This window comes from Anthonomus grandis, chromosome 7, assembly GCF_022605725.1.
Source record: "Anthonomus grandis grandis chromosome 7, icAntGran1.3, whole genome shotgun sequence".
NCBI lineage: Eukaryota > Metazoa > Arthropoda > Insecta > Coleoptera > Curculionidae > Anthonomus > Anthonomus grandis.
In genome coordinates, this window is record NC_065552.1 from 5,817,636 (window position 1) to 5,833,032 (window position 15,397).

The 15,397-nt window shown below is 32.7% G+C and overlaps 1 protein-coding gene across 2 annotated transcripts in view; it reads left to right on the top strand.

The window, feature by feature from the left end:
• LOC126738612 (lipase 3-like) overlaps positions 1-7,236 on the top strand; it is a 28,870-nt gene extending 21,634 nt beyond the window's left edge. For both annotated transcript variants that reach the window (XM_050444022.1, XM_050444023.1), the window contains exons 2-7: positions 3,754-3,976; positions 4,159-4,499; positions 5,343-5,498; positions 5,742-5,826; positions 6,810-6,955; positions 7,018-7,236. In XM_050444022.1, the coding sequence (XP_050299979.1) occupies positions 3,754-3,976; positions 4,159-4,499; positions 5,343-5,498; positions 5,742-5,826; positions 6,810-6,955; positions 7,018-7,182 (1,116 nt within the window). In that variant the 3' untranslated portion in view covers positions 7,183-7,236. The remainder of the gene's footprint in view (positions 1-3,753; positions 3,977-4,158; positions 4,500-5,342; positions 5,499-5,741; positions 5,827-6,809; positions 6,956-7,017) is intronic.
• The last annotated feature ends 8,161 nt before the right edge of the window (positions 7,237-15,397 follow it).

The window sequence follows — 15,397 nt, forward strand, 5'->3', positions numbered from 1 at the left end:
ATTTGCCGAATTGAATTGATTCAACAAAACTAAAAGGTCGATATCTTGGCCAACTACAACAACAGTTTCTTTATATTCGTCAACTCCTGTTGCGGAGTTTTTAATTTTGTGGCTATCAGCGATCTCTACTGCTGTCTTTATAATCATAGCATCTGCATCTTGTTCTGCTTGTTGAACTGTATAGCCTTCAAACTTCAATGCTGTAGATAACTGCTTTATCAATCAAATTCAATTTTGTTTTTATCGTTTGACAAAAATTTATCTTGAGCAATTGTTATTTTTGTGTGAGATTCAAGACGAAAAGAAGGAAAGTTTAAAGAACCTTTTCGTCTTAAACGTTCCATTGCTTTTGTCGAAACTGCAGTGGAATGTTCTTCACCTGCCTCATCGTCTATGTACCCATCAAATACGAAGCAGCTGTTTTCGGCATAATGATTTCTTACAAAAGCCAGGTATCTGTTGATAATAACTTCAACCGTATAATTTTTTACCCGAACAACTTACTGTGATTGATTATTTCAATTTTAAAAATATTAAAATGCATTATTATAACTTGGTAAGCCGATAATGTATTAATTTTTTTTGGAAAATTAGGAAAAACTGTCTATTTTGCCAAAAATTTAGTCATACGGCCTTGAAGAAAGCGAATTTGGGCACAGTAACCTTCGAAAATAGACTCAGCACATTATAAAATATTAAGTAATGTGAAATTTAATCGTAAAAATAGTAAAATCAATGAGATCCCACGCCCCTTAGTAGCCGGAGTATTAAGTATATCAATACATTCGAATGTTTATAGTAATATTATCAAGAAATTAACTTTATGATCAAATAACAAAATATATGTTTTTTTGTATTTTTTCCCGTAGAATTCAATGGTGTAATCAGATTTTTTGTTTTTAAAAAAATTTAAACAAATTCTTAACAATTATTGTAAAAATTTTTTTAGTTTTTTACATTTTTGAGCACATTTTTAAATGGCAAGTCTATTTTTTTTTTATTTTATCTGAAAGTAAATAAAAAAACAAACAAAATGAGACCCGGATGAACCTCCTACGACGATTTTTTGAAGGACAAATTTAAATTGAAAAAAAAGCCATTTTTTTTTTAAAACTTAATATCTCGGAAAATTTTCAATATTTCGATCTGAAAAAATTTGTGGTTTTTAAGGACACATAAAAGTATCTTTTTGCCAAGTTTGATCAAAATCAGTGTGTTTGTCCGAAAATAAAAAATAAAAAACAAAAAAATTAAAAAACAGCAATTTTTCGCGATTTTCTTCGAAATTTTGAGGTTATGTCACAAAGTGGCCTTTATAAAAGTTGTAGATTTTTTTATTATCTACAACTTTTCCAATATACATTTTTTTCTTTGACGTCAACTTTCGCCGCAAATCGAAAAGGTACACTTTTTCACTTCTTTTCACCCCCCCAAAACCTTACTTCCCTTAACCTGCTCCTGCATGAATTTTTTTCTCGTTCCTGATACCCTCCCAAACCTTTTCCCGTCGTTAGTTTCCGGATAACAATTTTTTCCTTTTTTGCTTAAAATTGGTACAATTCGCCTGGACTATTTTCCGGATGTCTGGCGTTAAACGTGACGGCAGTTTGCCGAGCACATTGATTTTGGGCACCGTAAATTATTAGAATAATTTCCACTCTCGGCTAGTGTGTAAACCATTTTGGAAGTAAAATCTTCAATTCAACAAATAAATTTTCACTATTCCAAGACTGTCACAAATGTAACTGACGGCAAAATAAATTCTTTATTTTCCTTAGCAACTATAAATAACTAAGCAGGTGTAACAATAAATACAGTTCGCCCAGGATATCTGTGTTGATGAAAAGAATGCGGAAAAAAATTCAGGTTGTTATTTAGTTTTTTCCACGTCTAATCTTCGGAATTGCTGTTTCTATTGGTAGTTTCCGTTTTAAATTATTAACGAATTGTAGATTTGGCAAACCCTAACGGGCAACATTTTGAACACTTAATGAAATTTTTGTTTTCTATCTGAACAAATTAAGATAAACAAAGATTTTTCTCATTTTCTCGAAAACGAATCGATCGATTTAAAAAAATCAAACGTCAAAATAAAAGACTTCGAAAGACCTTTTAAACAAGCTATTACTCAATATCCCTTTCCATTTAAATTTTTTAAGGGGATGACCCTGGGGAGCAGAGGGTGAAAGGGGGTGACGTAATTTTAGGTTAGAAAGTTGTCCCCCATGACGAACCTTTTGACGTATTTCAGCGTTTTTTTTAAACAGTGGTTTTCGATAAATCCGTGGTGGGAAGTTTTCAAATGAACATGACATATACATATTTTTACAAAATTGGAAGTGGTACAGTAGAAGTCCTGATTTAGATGCAAAATCTTATTTTGACAAGTATCACTACCAACTTGGCTGCAATACTTCCAAGACTTTATCAATTGTTTATTGTATAATGCCATTAACTTGAAAATTGTTAGTTGAATGTATTTTAGCACTACTTAGGAGTAAAAACTCAAATAGCCTGAGTACTTTTTATCATTATTAGTGTAATAAGTTTGGTAGTATCAAATTATTATTTAAAAAACTATTTTGTTTAAATTATTACTCTGTGTATTTTATAAACCCCTGACAAGGTTAACCTTTTGTGGGTAATTTATTTATTCAGATATTTTAATTTTAAACTTTATTTTACAGTTTTTTGTTAAATAAACTTATTATTACTATTTCGCCGTGGCGACCATTTACAAGATATTTGGTTTCATAGATAATTCCCGATATATATTTTCTCAATCAATAAATATTTCAATATTTTGCTACAGAAAACCATGTTTTATTGAACACTGAAATCTAATTATCTTTTAGAAATTCTATCTATTATAAATAATCTTTTTTTAACATAGAACATATAGGACTACGTGTTTCGGGAATAAATAATTTGTCCAAAACGCTTGAGGTGAAATTTCAAAAAAGTGTCTTGTTTTTTAATTAGTGCTATTATTAAACTGAGAAGTTCGAATTATGTTTCTTCGTCCATTCTTCGTACGTAGGTACCAATCCCGAATTGTAAATGCAATTTATTCAATAACGTTCGTTCAAAACCCTGGTTGGAATGCAATTACCAAAGAAAATATATTCGCAACATATTGAGAATAATTTGAATTTGAACTCAAAACATTTACTTTTTAAAAAAAAAACTACAAAAATTGTAAATCACATCCACCCCTTCTGTTCGAAAATTTTCTTTTCTCTTGTTAAGGCTGCGTTACTTTCAATTGATATTTTTCTCAAAAAATTACAAATTAAAGCTTATACTAATTTTTATTTACATACAAAGAAAGTAATAGACAACCTTTTTACCTGCACATTATCATCATACTAAAACCATGTACCTACCATACCCTAACTTATCTTTCATGAAATAATGTTATTGTCAATTACACCAATTCAATAGCAATTTAAATCTAATTAAGTTAAAATGGTAGTCACTTTGCTAAAAAAAAACATTTTAGTCGATAAAATCTTACGACTGTTATTGTAAACCATGAAATGGGTACTTTTATGTATTGTTATAATAATAATAATAATAATCATGCCAAATTTCGAAGGTAATAATGCCAAACAAGCAGGAATTCTGGATAGTTTTCTGAATTTCTTAAGTAATTGTATCTTTGGGCACCATAAAAGTGTAAACGTTCAACTTAAAGTTGTAAGTGGGTTTTTCTAACCTTATGTTCACCTTACAGTAGATTTCTGTTTGTAGAGCCAATTTCTGGATAAATACCAATACCCATTGGAATTTCACGAGGTCACCACTGAAGATGGATATATACTGACCCTACACAGGGTGCCCCATGGGACCAACAAAACCGAAGAAATTCAGCAGAAACCTGCGATTCTACTGGTTCACTGTCTGGCATGTTCTTCCATGGACTGGATATGGCAAGGGCCAAATAGATCTTTGGGATTAATCTTGGCTGACAAAGGTAACACACATTAATGGTCTTTATGTGAGAATTACATTCTGGAAACATTGTGGCAATGAGGAATTTTAATGAATCTATTAGTCTTGGCAGTAGTGCAAGAAAAGTGGATCAATTCTATCCAATTATACCTTAAACGTTCTAACGACTTATTCCTAAGATGTTCATCAGTTAATTTTTTTTAGGTTATGACGTTTGGCTTGCCAATACCCGAGGTAACGCCCACTCATTAAACCACGAAACTCTCACGCCCCAGAACGCCTCTTATTGGGATTTCAGTTTCCACGAAAAGGGTTACTACGACATGGCTGCCAACATCGATTACATTTTGAATGTCACTGGCCTAAGCAATATAACTTACATCGGACACTCCCAGGGTACCACAGATGGACTGGTGCTAACCTCTAGTAGACCCGAATATAACGAGAAGTTAAATTTAATGGTACTGCTGAGCCCTATTGGCTATTTGGAGCATATGGCCAGTCCGTTGGTGCAGTTGTTGGTTGATTATAACAGTTTGATTAAGGTAAGCATGATTTGTAGGGAATACGGCTATACTGAGCTTTGGTAACGTTTTTCATGTTGCCAGTTTCAGGTACTATAGCAATGTATTATTCAGGGTACAATCCCTGCAATATATTTTTTAATTATTAATTTTCCTAGGGGTAGTATTTAAGTGACCAAGCAATCATTTATTGTTGTAAAATGTTCGGTTTATCTGAAATTTAGCAACGTACGAAGCTGCTTTTTGATACGTTTTTATGTTGCCGTTTTTATGTACAACTATGTCTTCGTTTGTTACACATTAATATTCAAAATGTAAAGAGAATTTAATTAAAAAGTGAACAGATTTTGGCAGTTTCTGCGTGCAAGCGGCAACAACGCTTCACTACTGTCGAAGAACGTTGCCTAAATCTTTATTTATCGATATTGCTAATTTTCCTATGTCTAGTGTATCAATACTAATTTGAGCAAAATCATTTTCTTCCTGATATCTGGATCTCACTGTATATATTTACATAGCATTTCAAAACTATATGAAGAATTGTAACATTAATAAATTTAGCAACGTTGCCTGACATTGGTGCATTGTTCCCAACACCTTTATTGGTTTAAATTAAATACTCCTATATCTGTATTAATGAATGTGGTAAAATGTTTCCTAAAAAAGTGAATTTATGACAGCCTTTTAATTAATATCAAGAGTCATGTAAAAGTTTACATTTTTTTGAAATTTGGCAACATAGACATCCTTTTAGCTAATATGGTTTCATTGATGCAGTGTTGTCAGCGTTACCAAATTAAAAAAAAAATCAGACAATATAGTTTTTTTACAGTTATACTAGGCGAAATTTTAAATTATTTTTAGACTGTCCTGCATTTATTTAACATCTACGGATACCAGTACAATCCTTTTACGGGATATTTGGGAGAAATAGTATGTAATGAAAACAGCCCTTTACAAGGTCTATGTATCCTTGTCATGGATCTCTTTGCAGGATTTGATTTTGAACAAGTTGATAAGGTGAGCAATATGACACTGATAAATTACTCTCAATTCTACAAAAGAGTGTACTTTCCATGTAGACCAAAAAAATATACTGCAGGATAGTGTATGTAAATTTATGTCCATTAATTATTTTAACGTCCTTCATATGCAGAAAGTGAAACTTTTGTAAAATCTTTTCGTGATTTTCTGTTGTTTTTCTTTTAAATCGTCATAAAAAAATGTACGTCAATGATTTATTTATTTTTTAATTTTTTTTAGTCTGCTCTGACGGTTTTTTTGACAAACAGTCCAAATGGAATATCTTATAGAGACATCGAGCACTATACTCAAGAAGTCACCTCAGGTATGTAAATTTTATCTCTTTCAATGAAATTAGTATTTGGTGCGTTTTTGGGAAAACAGAGTCAATGCTCAAATTTTCCATAATAATCTATATATATATAAAAGAGTTTGTCCTGACTGACTGACTCATCATCGCAGAGCCGAAACTACAATAGCTAGAAACGTGAAATTTTGCCAACGGGTTCCTTTTACAATGTAGCCACCGGATAAGAACGGATTTTTCGAAATTCCACCGATAAGTAGTAAAAAATGGGAAAATTGTTACCCGTGACCTCGAGAACTAAGGGGGCGTGGCTTCGGAGTTTGAACGAAGACTGCCCGCACCAACGAGTCGCAGGCATCAACTTAAGAAAACAAAAACTGCAACAATGTTTTTTTATAATGTAGGCCCCGGATACGAACGAACTTTTTCAAATTCCACTGATAAGGGGTGTTAGCGGCATAAAACTGATTAATAAATACGAATGAAAAAGTGCCTCTGTATTATTTATATTTTGGTAATAATTATATTATATTAATCGCGCCCCTTGACCTCAAGAAAAACGGCGTGGCAATTGTGGATTGCATTTACTATTATTGGAGTCCTTCTTCGACTTTTCTTTTATTTTCACGCGAGCAACGCCGCGGGCATTCAACTAGTTTTCCCATATTATGTTTCTGTTTCAATCAGTAAAAAGCAATAATTTTAATTCCTGAAAATATACACAAAATAACTTAAAAAAATTATCCTTACTTCATATCTCTTCTAGTCTAATAGTTTCGATCAATATTTTTCATCCTCAATCAAAGATTCATAACGGCAGGTCTTCAAAAAACTAGACCTACAGATTTTTTGAAAAGTCTGAAAAATTATTATTTCAAAGAGTTTTTGGGTAACTATTAGGAGAATGGCCATTTAGAAAACATAATGAACATTTTTTTGACAATGGAAGAACATTGCTACTCGTATCATATTCAACTCTAATTAAATTAATTTATTTTCAGCTCAGTTTAGACAATACGACTATGGCAATTCGATATCAAACTTTATCCACTATGGACAATCTGAGCCACCCTCTTACAACATATCAAATATTAAGGTGCCATTGGCTGTATACTATGCAAAAAACGATTTTATGGCAGCTGTAGAAGTAAGCGTTCAAGAATTTTGTTATTTTTCAAATTAATTTAATTATTTTCTTGGAAATTTTAGGATGTAGAAAGACTACTGTCCGAACTGCAGGCTCCAATAGTGGAGAAACACCTGATAGAATACGAGAAGTTTAACCATTTGGACTTTATTATTGCAAAAGACGTTAAGAAACTTTTATATGATCGAGTGCTGTCCCTAATCCAGAAACAGATTCCTGTGATATAAGAAAGCATGTTAATGATTGTGATATTTATTTCGTAATATATTTTTTAAGTATTATTTGGTAGTTTTTATGCATAACTTAATTGGATGCGAGGAAATAAATAAAAGTCCTTTAATGTAAATTCATATCAAGAAACTTTATTGTTATAATATTTTTACAATAGTTTTACGACAGCCTTGTGTTAAAAAAGGAAGACATTAATAGCGGAATCCTTTATTGACAGGTAAATTATACAGGGTGTCTTAAGAAAATGCCAATAAGTCTAAAGTTATTTAAAATCTCAATCTGGTGGGCGTCAATGCAAAAAAGAGCAGCTTTTGATCAGGCTAAATTAATTTTTAAAAGTGGATTTTGAATTTTGAGACAAAGATATTATTAAGATCTAATTATATGAAGTTAACCTTAATATATTAATATTACGGTTTTAATTTACAAAATTAATTTGCATTGGAATGCCTGGATTTGGTAGAAAATACTTTAGTTTCCCAAAAGTAGACTAGGTTGATTTCATAACTTCACTCATCGCATTATTCCGGACTTTTGAATCTTCTTTTTTAGCTTATTGAGGTGATCCAGAAACACATATTCCTCAATGTTTGTAATGTTCTTGTCAGATAGTGATAATTGAATGTGATGGAATGCCCTGCCCTTAGTTTTATTAATGTTAATTTTTCGCCCTATTTTTCCTGATATTAAATTTAATTGTTGCAGTGCTTTCGATTATTTTGATCCTTCGAATTCTATACCCTTCTGTTTCCAATCAATTTCCTTAAATATATATTCCAGTGCTAAATTGAACAGGCTTGGCGACATTGTGTTGCCTTATTGAACTCTTCTATTTATGACTGCCTTATATCTTGAGTGGATTCTAGCATTAATTATGATATTGAAGAAAGACCATGTTTCGATGAAATTTTGCTGATGAATGTTCGACTGGTTAATAAATATTTAATTTTTTTTGTTGATTTTTTGTTTATAATAGCTTTTGGAGTACTTTTTTAAATACTTTTCTCTCAACCCTATCATCTCTTATATAAGTATCTTCTACACGATATTTACCGATCTTCATTCATGAACTTCTTCATCTTTTTTCATCACATGTTATTTCTGGTATATCTTCCTCTAGTATATCCTGTTATCAATTTGGTCTTATCATCAGTCTTTATGACCAGGACCATTTATGTTTACATTTATTTAAGTGGTGTGTTAATTGCAATATGGTAAATAAAGTTATGTGATTTCAAACTCTTTGTTTGCAGTTAAAGCTGACTTAGAAAATCGTTATTTATTCATTATTTGGTAAATATTTTTATTTTCAATAGAGTATAATATAATTATCTTATCTCATATTTTATGGATAATACTGGTAGTAATCGATAAAATTAGAAGACCCTTAACATAATTTTATTGGTCCTTCCTGACCCATTGATCCAACTGGTTTTTTGCGGAAAATTTAATGTTAGATTATAGATTTTTTTAAATAGGTAATTTTTGTATCTTGCATTTTTTTAACTTTTGATATTTATGAAATATTGAATATAAATTGGAAAATTAAGAATACAATTGGTCCTTCGAGCCATTTTTGATATTTATTACCAAATAAATCAATAATAAACGCAAATAAATATAACCTGTCTGGGCTTATTTTATTTATGCCTCATAATATTATCTATTAAATTTTTAGATCTTTTAAAAACTTGTAATTAAAAGAAATAGCTGTTTTCAACAAAAAAAAAGCTTTAAAAATGTTAATGTTAATGATCTTGAAAAAAAATAGATACTTTTCTATATTCGAAATTCTCAATATTTTAATTTTTACTTTGTGCACGTAATTGGTTCTTCGAGCCGGATTTATTACACCTAAAATTAAATATCTCAGTAATATAAGAATATGAGCATATCGTGTTTGGGCTTCTTTTAACCAGCATCGGATTGTTTATTAAATTTTAAGATCTATTCAAAGACCGCCTTTTAATTAAATGAAAGGGTTACTTTTCAAAAAAATAAATAAATTTCATGTATCTAATAGATTTTCAAAAAATAGTAATTGTCCATTGTCCCTTACAAATTTTGAAAATTTTAATTTTTACATAAATATTTACGAAAACTTGGTGAACATATTTGGTCCTTCGAGCCGGTTTTTTTACATTTAACCAAATATCAATGCAATTAAAAAAATAGGTTAACTAATGATAGGTCGACCGCGTTTGGGTTCAGTTTAATTAACGCAAAATGATTTTTCTTAATTTTAAAGCCAATCTAAAAGAAAGTATAATTTTTTACTTTTTTTAATTTTCTATGCATTTGAGAACGTACTCTTAGATATATCCGATTTGGGGCTATTTTATTTATGTAGCATAAGATTCTATACTAAATTTTTGATGTCATAAAGTTTTTAGTTAAAGTAAAGAGCTAATTTTTCGAAAGAAAAACATGTGATAGATAATCAAAAATCTAGTAATTTTTGTCCAGTTGTTCGTAGTAGTCCAAGCAGTTAACACGTATGATAGGCGATCCATAGTTTTTCGCGTGTTTCAAAGGGTTAAAGTACAGTTTTTGATTAATAATTTATATCAAAAGAAGTCTTTTAAAATTTTGCAAGCTTAGTATTGACTTATTTTAAAATCACGGTTGCCATAAATCAGTAAAATTCAATTTTTATTTCTCTAATTTGTGTAACAAGTACTTATAACATGAATATAGTGCACGTACGTGATTATTACAGTTTTTACATTAACGGGTTTTCTATTGTAAACAGTATTTGTCTGAACTAACTTATATTTATTTCATATACGGGGTGATTTTAAAATTGTGATTAACTAATGTAATAATGGCTAGAGGAAGTACTACGGATGACGGTGATCCAGGAAGTAATTGTGCTAAATGTAATTTAGTATTTGATGACATTAAGTCGATAATACAATGTACCAGGTGTTTTAACTATTAACATGGAAAAGGGTCGAAAAACGAGCATAAGAGTCAGGTGAGGGATTAGACGTATATTTTCTGTGTGCAGCCTTCTTTTTACGAATTAAATCTTTATATAAAGGACTAAACCATTTAGGAAAAGATGAAGACCTTAGTCTCTTTTTAGGAACAAACAAATCAAGGCAATCCTGTAAAATATCATTTAACTTACCCGCAGCACCATCAACATTCAACCCATCAAAATTCATACTCCAATCAATAACCCCCAAATGAAAGTTAATAGCCCCAAAGTCGGCATTCCGAAAATCAAAATAAAATTCATCAAGCATTAGTGAAGATGAGTCAGTTTGAATATTAATATGATAAAAAACGTGGTGCAAACTATTACTAAAAATGCAGTCAACAGCGGCTGAAATATTAACATTATGCAAATCAGAAAATATTAAATCTAAAAATGTGTTTCTAATAATTGGTACGTTATTGCATTGAAACATAAATATTATGATAAGAAAACATTTCAGCTAATACTCGGGCTACACAAACCCCATCAACATCATTTGACTAAACCGCCTCAGGTAGATTGTAATCAACAAATACCAGCACCGATGATTGTTGGTCGCTTTCACAGATTTCATGAACTGACATCCCATTTAACTCGTACTTATTGCGTATAGCATTTGGTGGAATATACACTCCACCAAAAACAAATGACTTCTTGCAAATATTTACTTCTACATATACTTGCTCCACTGAGATGTAAGGAGTAGCAATTTTTCTAGATCTAAATTTATTACTAACTGCTATAAGCACCCCACCACCTCTAATCTTTGTACTTGATTCCAGGCTACGGTCAGTGCGAGATATCCTCATTCAACCAAGTCTCAAATAGGATTGTGACAGAATAGTCAGACAGCTGCAACAATTTTAGTGCGCATACCACCAACATTTTGACAGTAGAGGCTTAATCGTTTTTTGAGTAGTTATCATCATCTTGAGACCTCATATTTTTCAACGGCACGATCTTGGGCTCTCCTCTAATGTACTTGATTCCCAGATTTTGTTCTCCATTATTAAGGCGATTCGAAAGAGTAAGCTTTAGTTCCTTAAACTGGTTTCTCTGGAGAAAAGTCTGATTAGGACCTAATTTAACACCAGTGTCACTATACACTCTGCTCCTCAAAATCTTCAATGCCACTTGTTCATTAGCAAGAACAGCCTTGATACAGTCTCTTCCCAAGACGAAAAATTTTAGTAATTTGATCCTCTGGTCTGTCCTCCACCACCTTCTGAAGCAAGCTTCTAAGTTTGTTCGTATCAAACGCCACTCTCTCTCTAGCATACTCAGATGTCGACTCAGTCACATTGTATAGCATGATGTTCCTAGATCGCCTCTTTGGCTCTTCAAATTTCTCAAAAAAATCGCCACCTGTATCTGAGGCAATGAGTGCTCTCACCTTCACTCTGAGAATTAGATCTAGAAAAGGCTACTTGAAGGTCACTTACCGCCTGTTTCAAGGTAGATACTTCCTGTTCCAGACTTTCAATACGCTCTGCTTTTTCTTTAGTCAGGTTGCATATTTTCTGCAAAGTCTTATGCAATTCAGTTCTCTGATCAAGCATAATATTGAGCATATTTGAAAATAATGCAATAACATCTGGTCCTTAACTCCATCAAAGGTAGAGGTCAGGGAACCTCCGACCGGGGCTTTGAAGGAATTACTATTGATGCGTCTTGTCCCATTGGTGACAGTCATGTTGCTGCTGTTTGAATTAGATTTCAATGGCTTAGTAGAAAGCTTGGGTTTAACACCCTGCGAGCCACTTGTACTAGGTCCGCAAGCACCCATGGAGACACTTCTGACTTCAGTTCTGGCACATACTTTACATTCCCAATCATGTGCACCCATTTTTTCGAATGTCGAAATATCAAGTCAAATTGCACATTACTCAATTCCGTAAGGTACCTGCAGGTAATAAGGCCTGTCGGATAATAAGGCCTATATTCAAAAAAACCGCTTTAAATTAATCGCAAATCGATTGCGTTGGGTCCGCGTCTCCTATTGGTCCATTTAAAAACGACCTTCGAATGGACTACCCGCGTTCCTCGCTTTCGGGCGTCAGTAAGTTCCAACAACTTGTGTCGCCGCGTGTGGTATTATAAGGATACAACGAACAAAAACGTAAGTATTTTTAGTATTTATAATTGTATTTTTAATTTATAATTGCAGATATTTTGGCTAGACTCTATATTTTGTGATTTCAATAGTTTATTAGATTAAATTTAGCCGACATAATTTAAATATATTTACATAATATTTCGTCATGGATGGGTAATAAGGCCTATAAAAATAAGCTATAGGCCTTATTACCCTCCATGTTATTATCCTCATGACAAATTAATGTTTTTATTAACATATTATTAAACTTCTAACCTATTCTCGTTTTATTTTCAGTGATTTTTAACATCATGCCTCCTACCGGGCACCCTGGTGCGAGGAGGATTTAATATCAGCAGTTCGATCTGTTCAACGCGGTACTCTGAGTACATATGGGGCTGCGGCAAGGTTTAATATTCTCAGAAGAACCATTAGAAATCATTTTTAGAATAAAATCCTAATAAAAAGACTAGGTCGTAAATCTATTTTAAAAGAAGAACAAGAAGCTGATCTCATTAAAAGAATAATAAGATTTAGTGAAATAGGTCTACCTGTGACTCCACGGATCCTTCGTCGATTGGTATTCAGATTCTGCGAAGATAATAAAATTGCTCACCAATTTAATACAACTTCAAAACTTGCTGGTAAAGACTGGCTAAAGGCTTTTATGAAGAGAAATCCTGTAATTTCTAAAAGAAAAGCACAGTTTATGAATCCAGCTAGGGCTCAAAAACTTAATAAATTATGATCATTTTTCAAAAATAGCGAAAATGTATGATGATCTTGATATAATTAATCACCCTGAAAGACTTTATAATATGGATGAAAAAGGATGCCGCTTGACTATTCACCACCAGCCAACCGTTTTAGCTAAGAAAGAGGTAAAACGTGTTCACTTTCAATCGTCAGAACATGCAGAGAGTGTGACAATTGCAGGATGTGTCAATGCCCTTGGAATACCAATACCTCCTATGATTATTTTTAAAGGAAAGAGGCTAAAGCCAGAATTACATGATAATTTGCCACCAGGAACTCTAGTGGAAAAATCAAGTAAAGGCTACATGACTAACGAACTTTTTAAAGAATTCCTCAAGCACTTAGCCCGATACAAAAGTCCAGGAAGTTTTTGATGGTGCAGCATGTCATCTTAATTTGTCAATTGTTGATGTTGGAGACTCACTTGATATAGATCTCTACTGTTTGCCATCGAATACAACACATGAGCTTCAACCCCTCGACAAATCTGTATATCGTTCATTTGAGCATCATTGGGATAATGAGGTATTATTATTCTTGGATCAGAATCTTAACAAAAAGCTGACCAAATCACGTTTTAACATCATACTTTCAAATGTTTGGTCTAAATGCATGATACATAGTAACATTATAAACGGTTTTAAGGCTACTGGTCTGTTTCCATTAAATCCCGAGGCAATTCCAGAAACAGCATTTGCTCCTTCAATTCTCTCAGACGTACCGGCACCGGATGATACCAACAAAGAAAATAGGGGTCCACCTGAATCTCCTCAACCTGGTCCGTCTGGAATGGCATCCAACAAGTCTGGCAAATTTTCCTATTCCAATGTTTACTCTTCTGACTCGGATTCGACTGATGACCATATCCCTCTTTCTGAATTAATGAGACGAACAACAAAAGTCACTTCTTTTAATGAGCTTTCGCCCATACCAGTAAAAACTAATGAAAAACTAAAAAAAATCGAAAAAAAGCTCTAAACTACAAAGGAACTCCAGTCACTAGAGATCTCTTTATTAAGGAGAACAAAAGTCGTACCAAATTGAATAAAGATATTGAAAGCTCCAGGGAAAAGTTAAGTACCGAATGGTATTGCCATGGATGTGAGGAAGACAGGCAGGCCGATATGAGGCAGTGCAGCAAATGTCTTAAATGGTAGCATGAGGAATGTGTTGGCTTAACAGTCAATGACATGGATGATTTTGAGTGTCCCGATGGCTGCTAAACTTCACCCAATTCACGAGTTGTGCCATTTTTATGTATAGGCTTTATTAAACCTCCATCGGATAATAAGGCTGATTTGCGATATTTTTCTTAATATTTATTTTTTGTTTTCTAGTTTTTTTAGAAATTATTTTTTTAAATTTGTTAAAATTAATATAACCTTATAAGCACTTTGGTGTATTAAACTAAATATAAACATTACAGTCTTTCACTTTATTCAATTTTTTTCTTAGCTAGGCCTTATTCCCCTCAAGTACCTTACATCCCTTGTGAATCCATGTGCAGCACTTTTTGCACTCAACGCAGCATGTTGATTTCGTCTGATATCACATTCACAAATCGAGCATACATATCGATCCGCCATCCTGTGGTTAACCCACGATTGAGAAACTGGACCCAAGTGTAACCCTGCTCACAAGTGTAAACCCAGCTTTAGATGCTCATCTGACATGTGACCTCGTGAAGTGAGGCCCAAGTTTAAAGAGAGAGAGAGAGAGAGAGAGAGAGAGATTGAGTGGAGTATTTGACTTAACAATCAAAACAAACTAAAAAAGTAGAGATGTTATGGAATAGCTTTTTAATGTACCTATTCCGACCTGTACCAGTTCCACATGTAAACCTATTCCAAATACCTATTACAGCTCCAACCTATTCCTAACAAATAAATTGCAAGACAGTCGTGGTGGCCGTGGCGCTGCTGGCGGTATCACAGGTTTTTGATGAATTAGCGGTTATGTTTTTAAATTTGATTATTTTTGCGGCATGCGCATCTTGGATAGCGCGGCACCAATTTGTCACTTTGATTTCCACCGAAAAGTATGATTGAATGAATGGGCGGCGAGTTTTTTTTCTACTGTATTTTTTAGCTTTTGTGGACACTGACACTGTGGACACAGCCAACGGACTTTTCGGTCTTAAGATTTTTAAAATGTATAGGAGGAATTTAGTATGTATTGGTGATCCGTCCATATAGATCTACATAAAATTGAGTTTAAAGTTTATATTTATTATTACTTATTTTCATTTGTTAATCATGAACAAAAAGACTAGTGTGGTTTGGGATTTTTTTTCTATAGTAGATAGCAATAAACAAACTGCTAAATGGAACATATGCAAAACCCTTATGTCTTATAAGACAACCTTGTCAAATTTAAA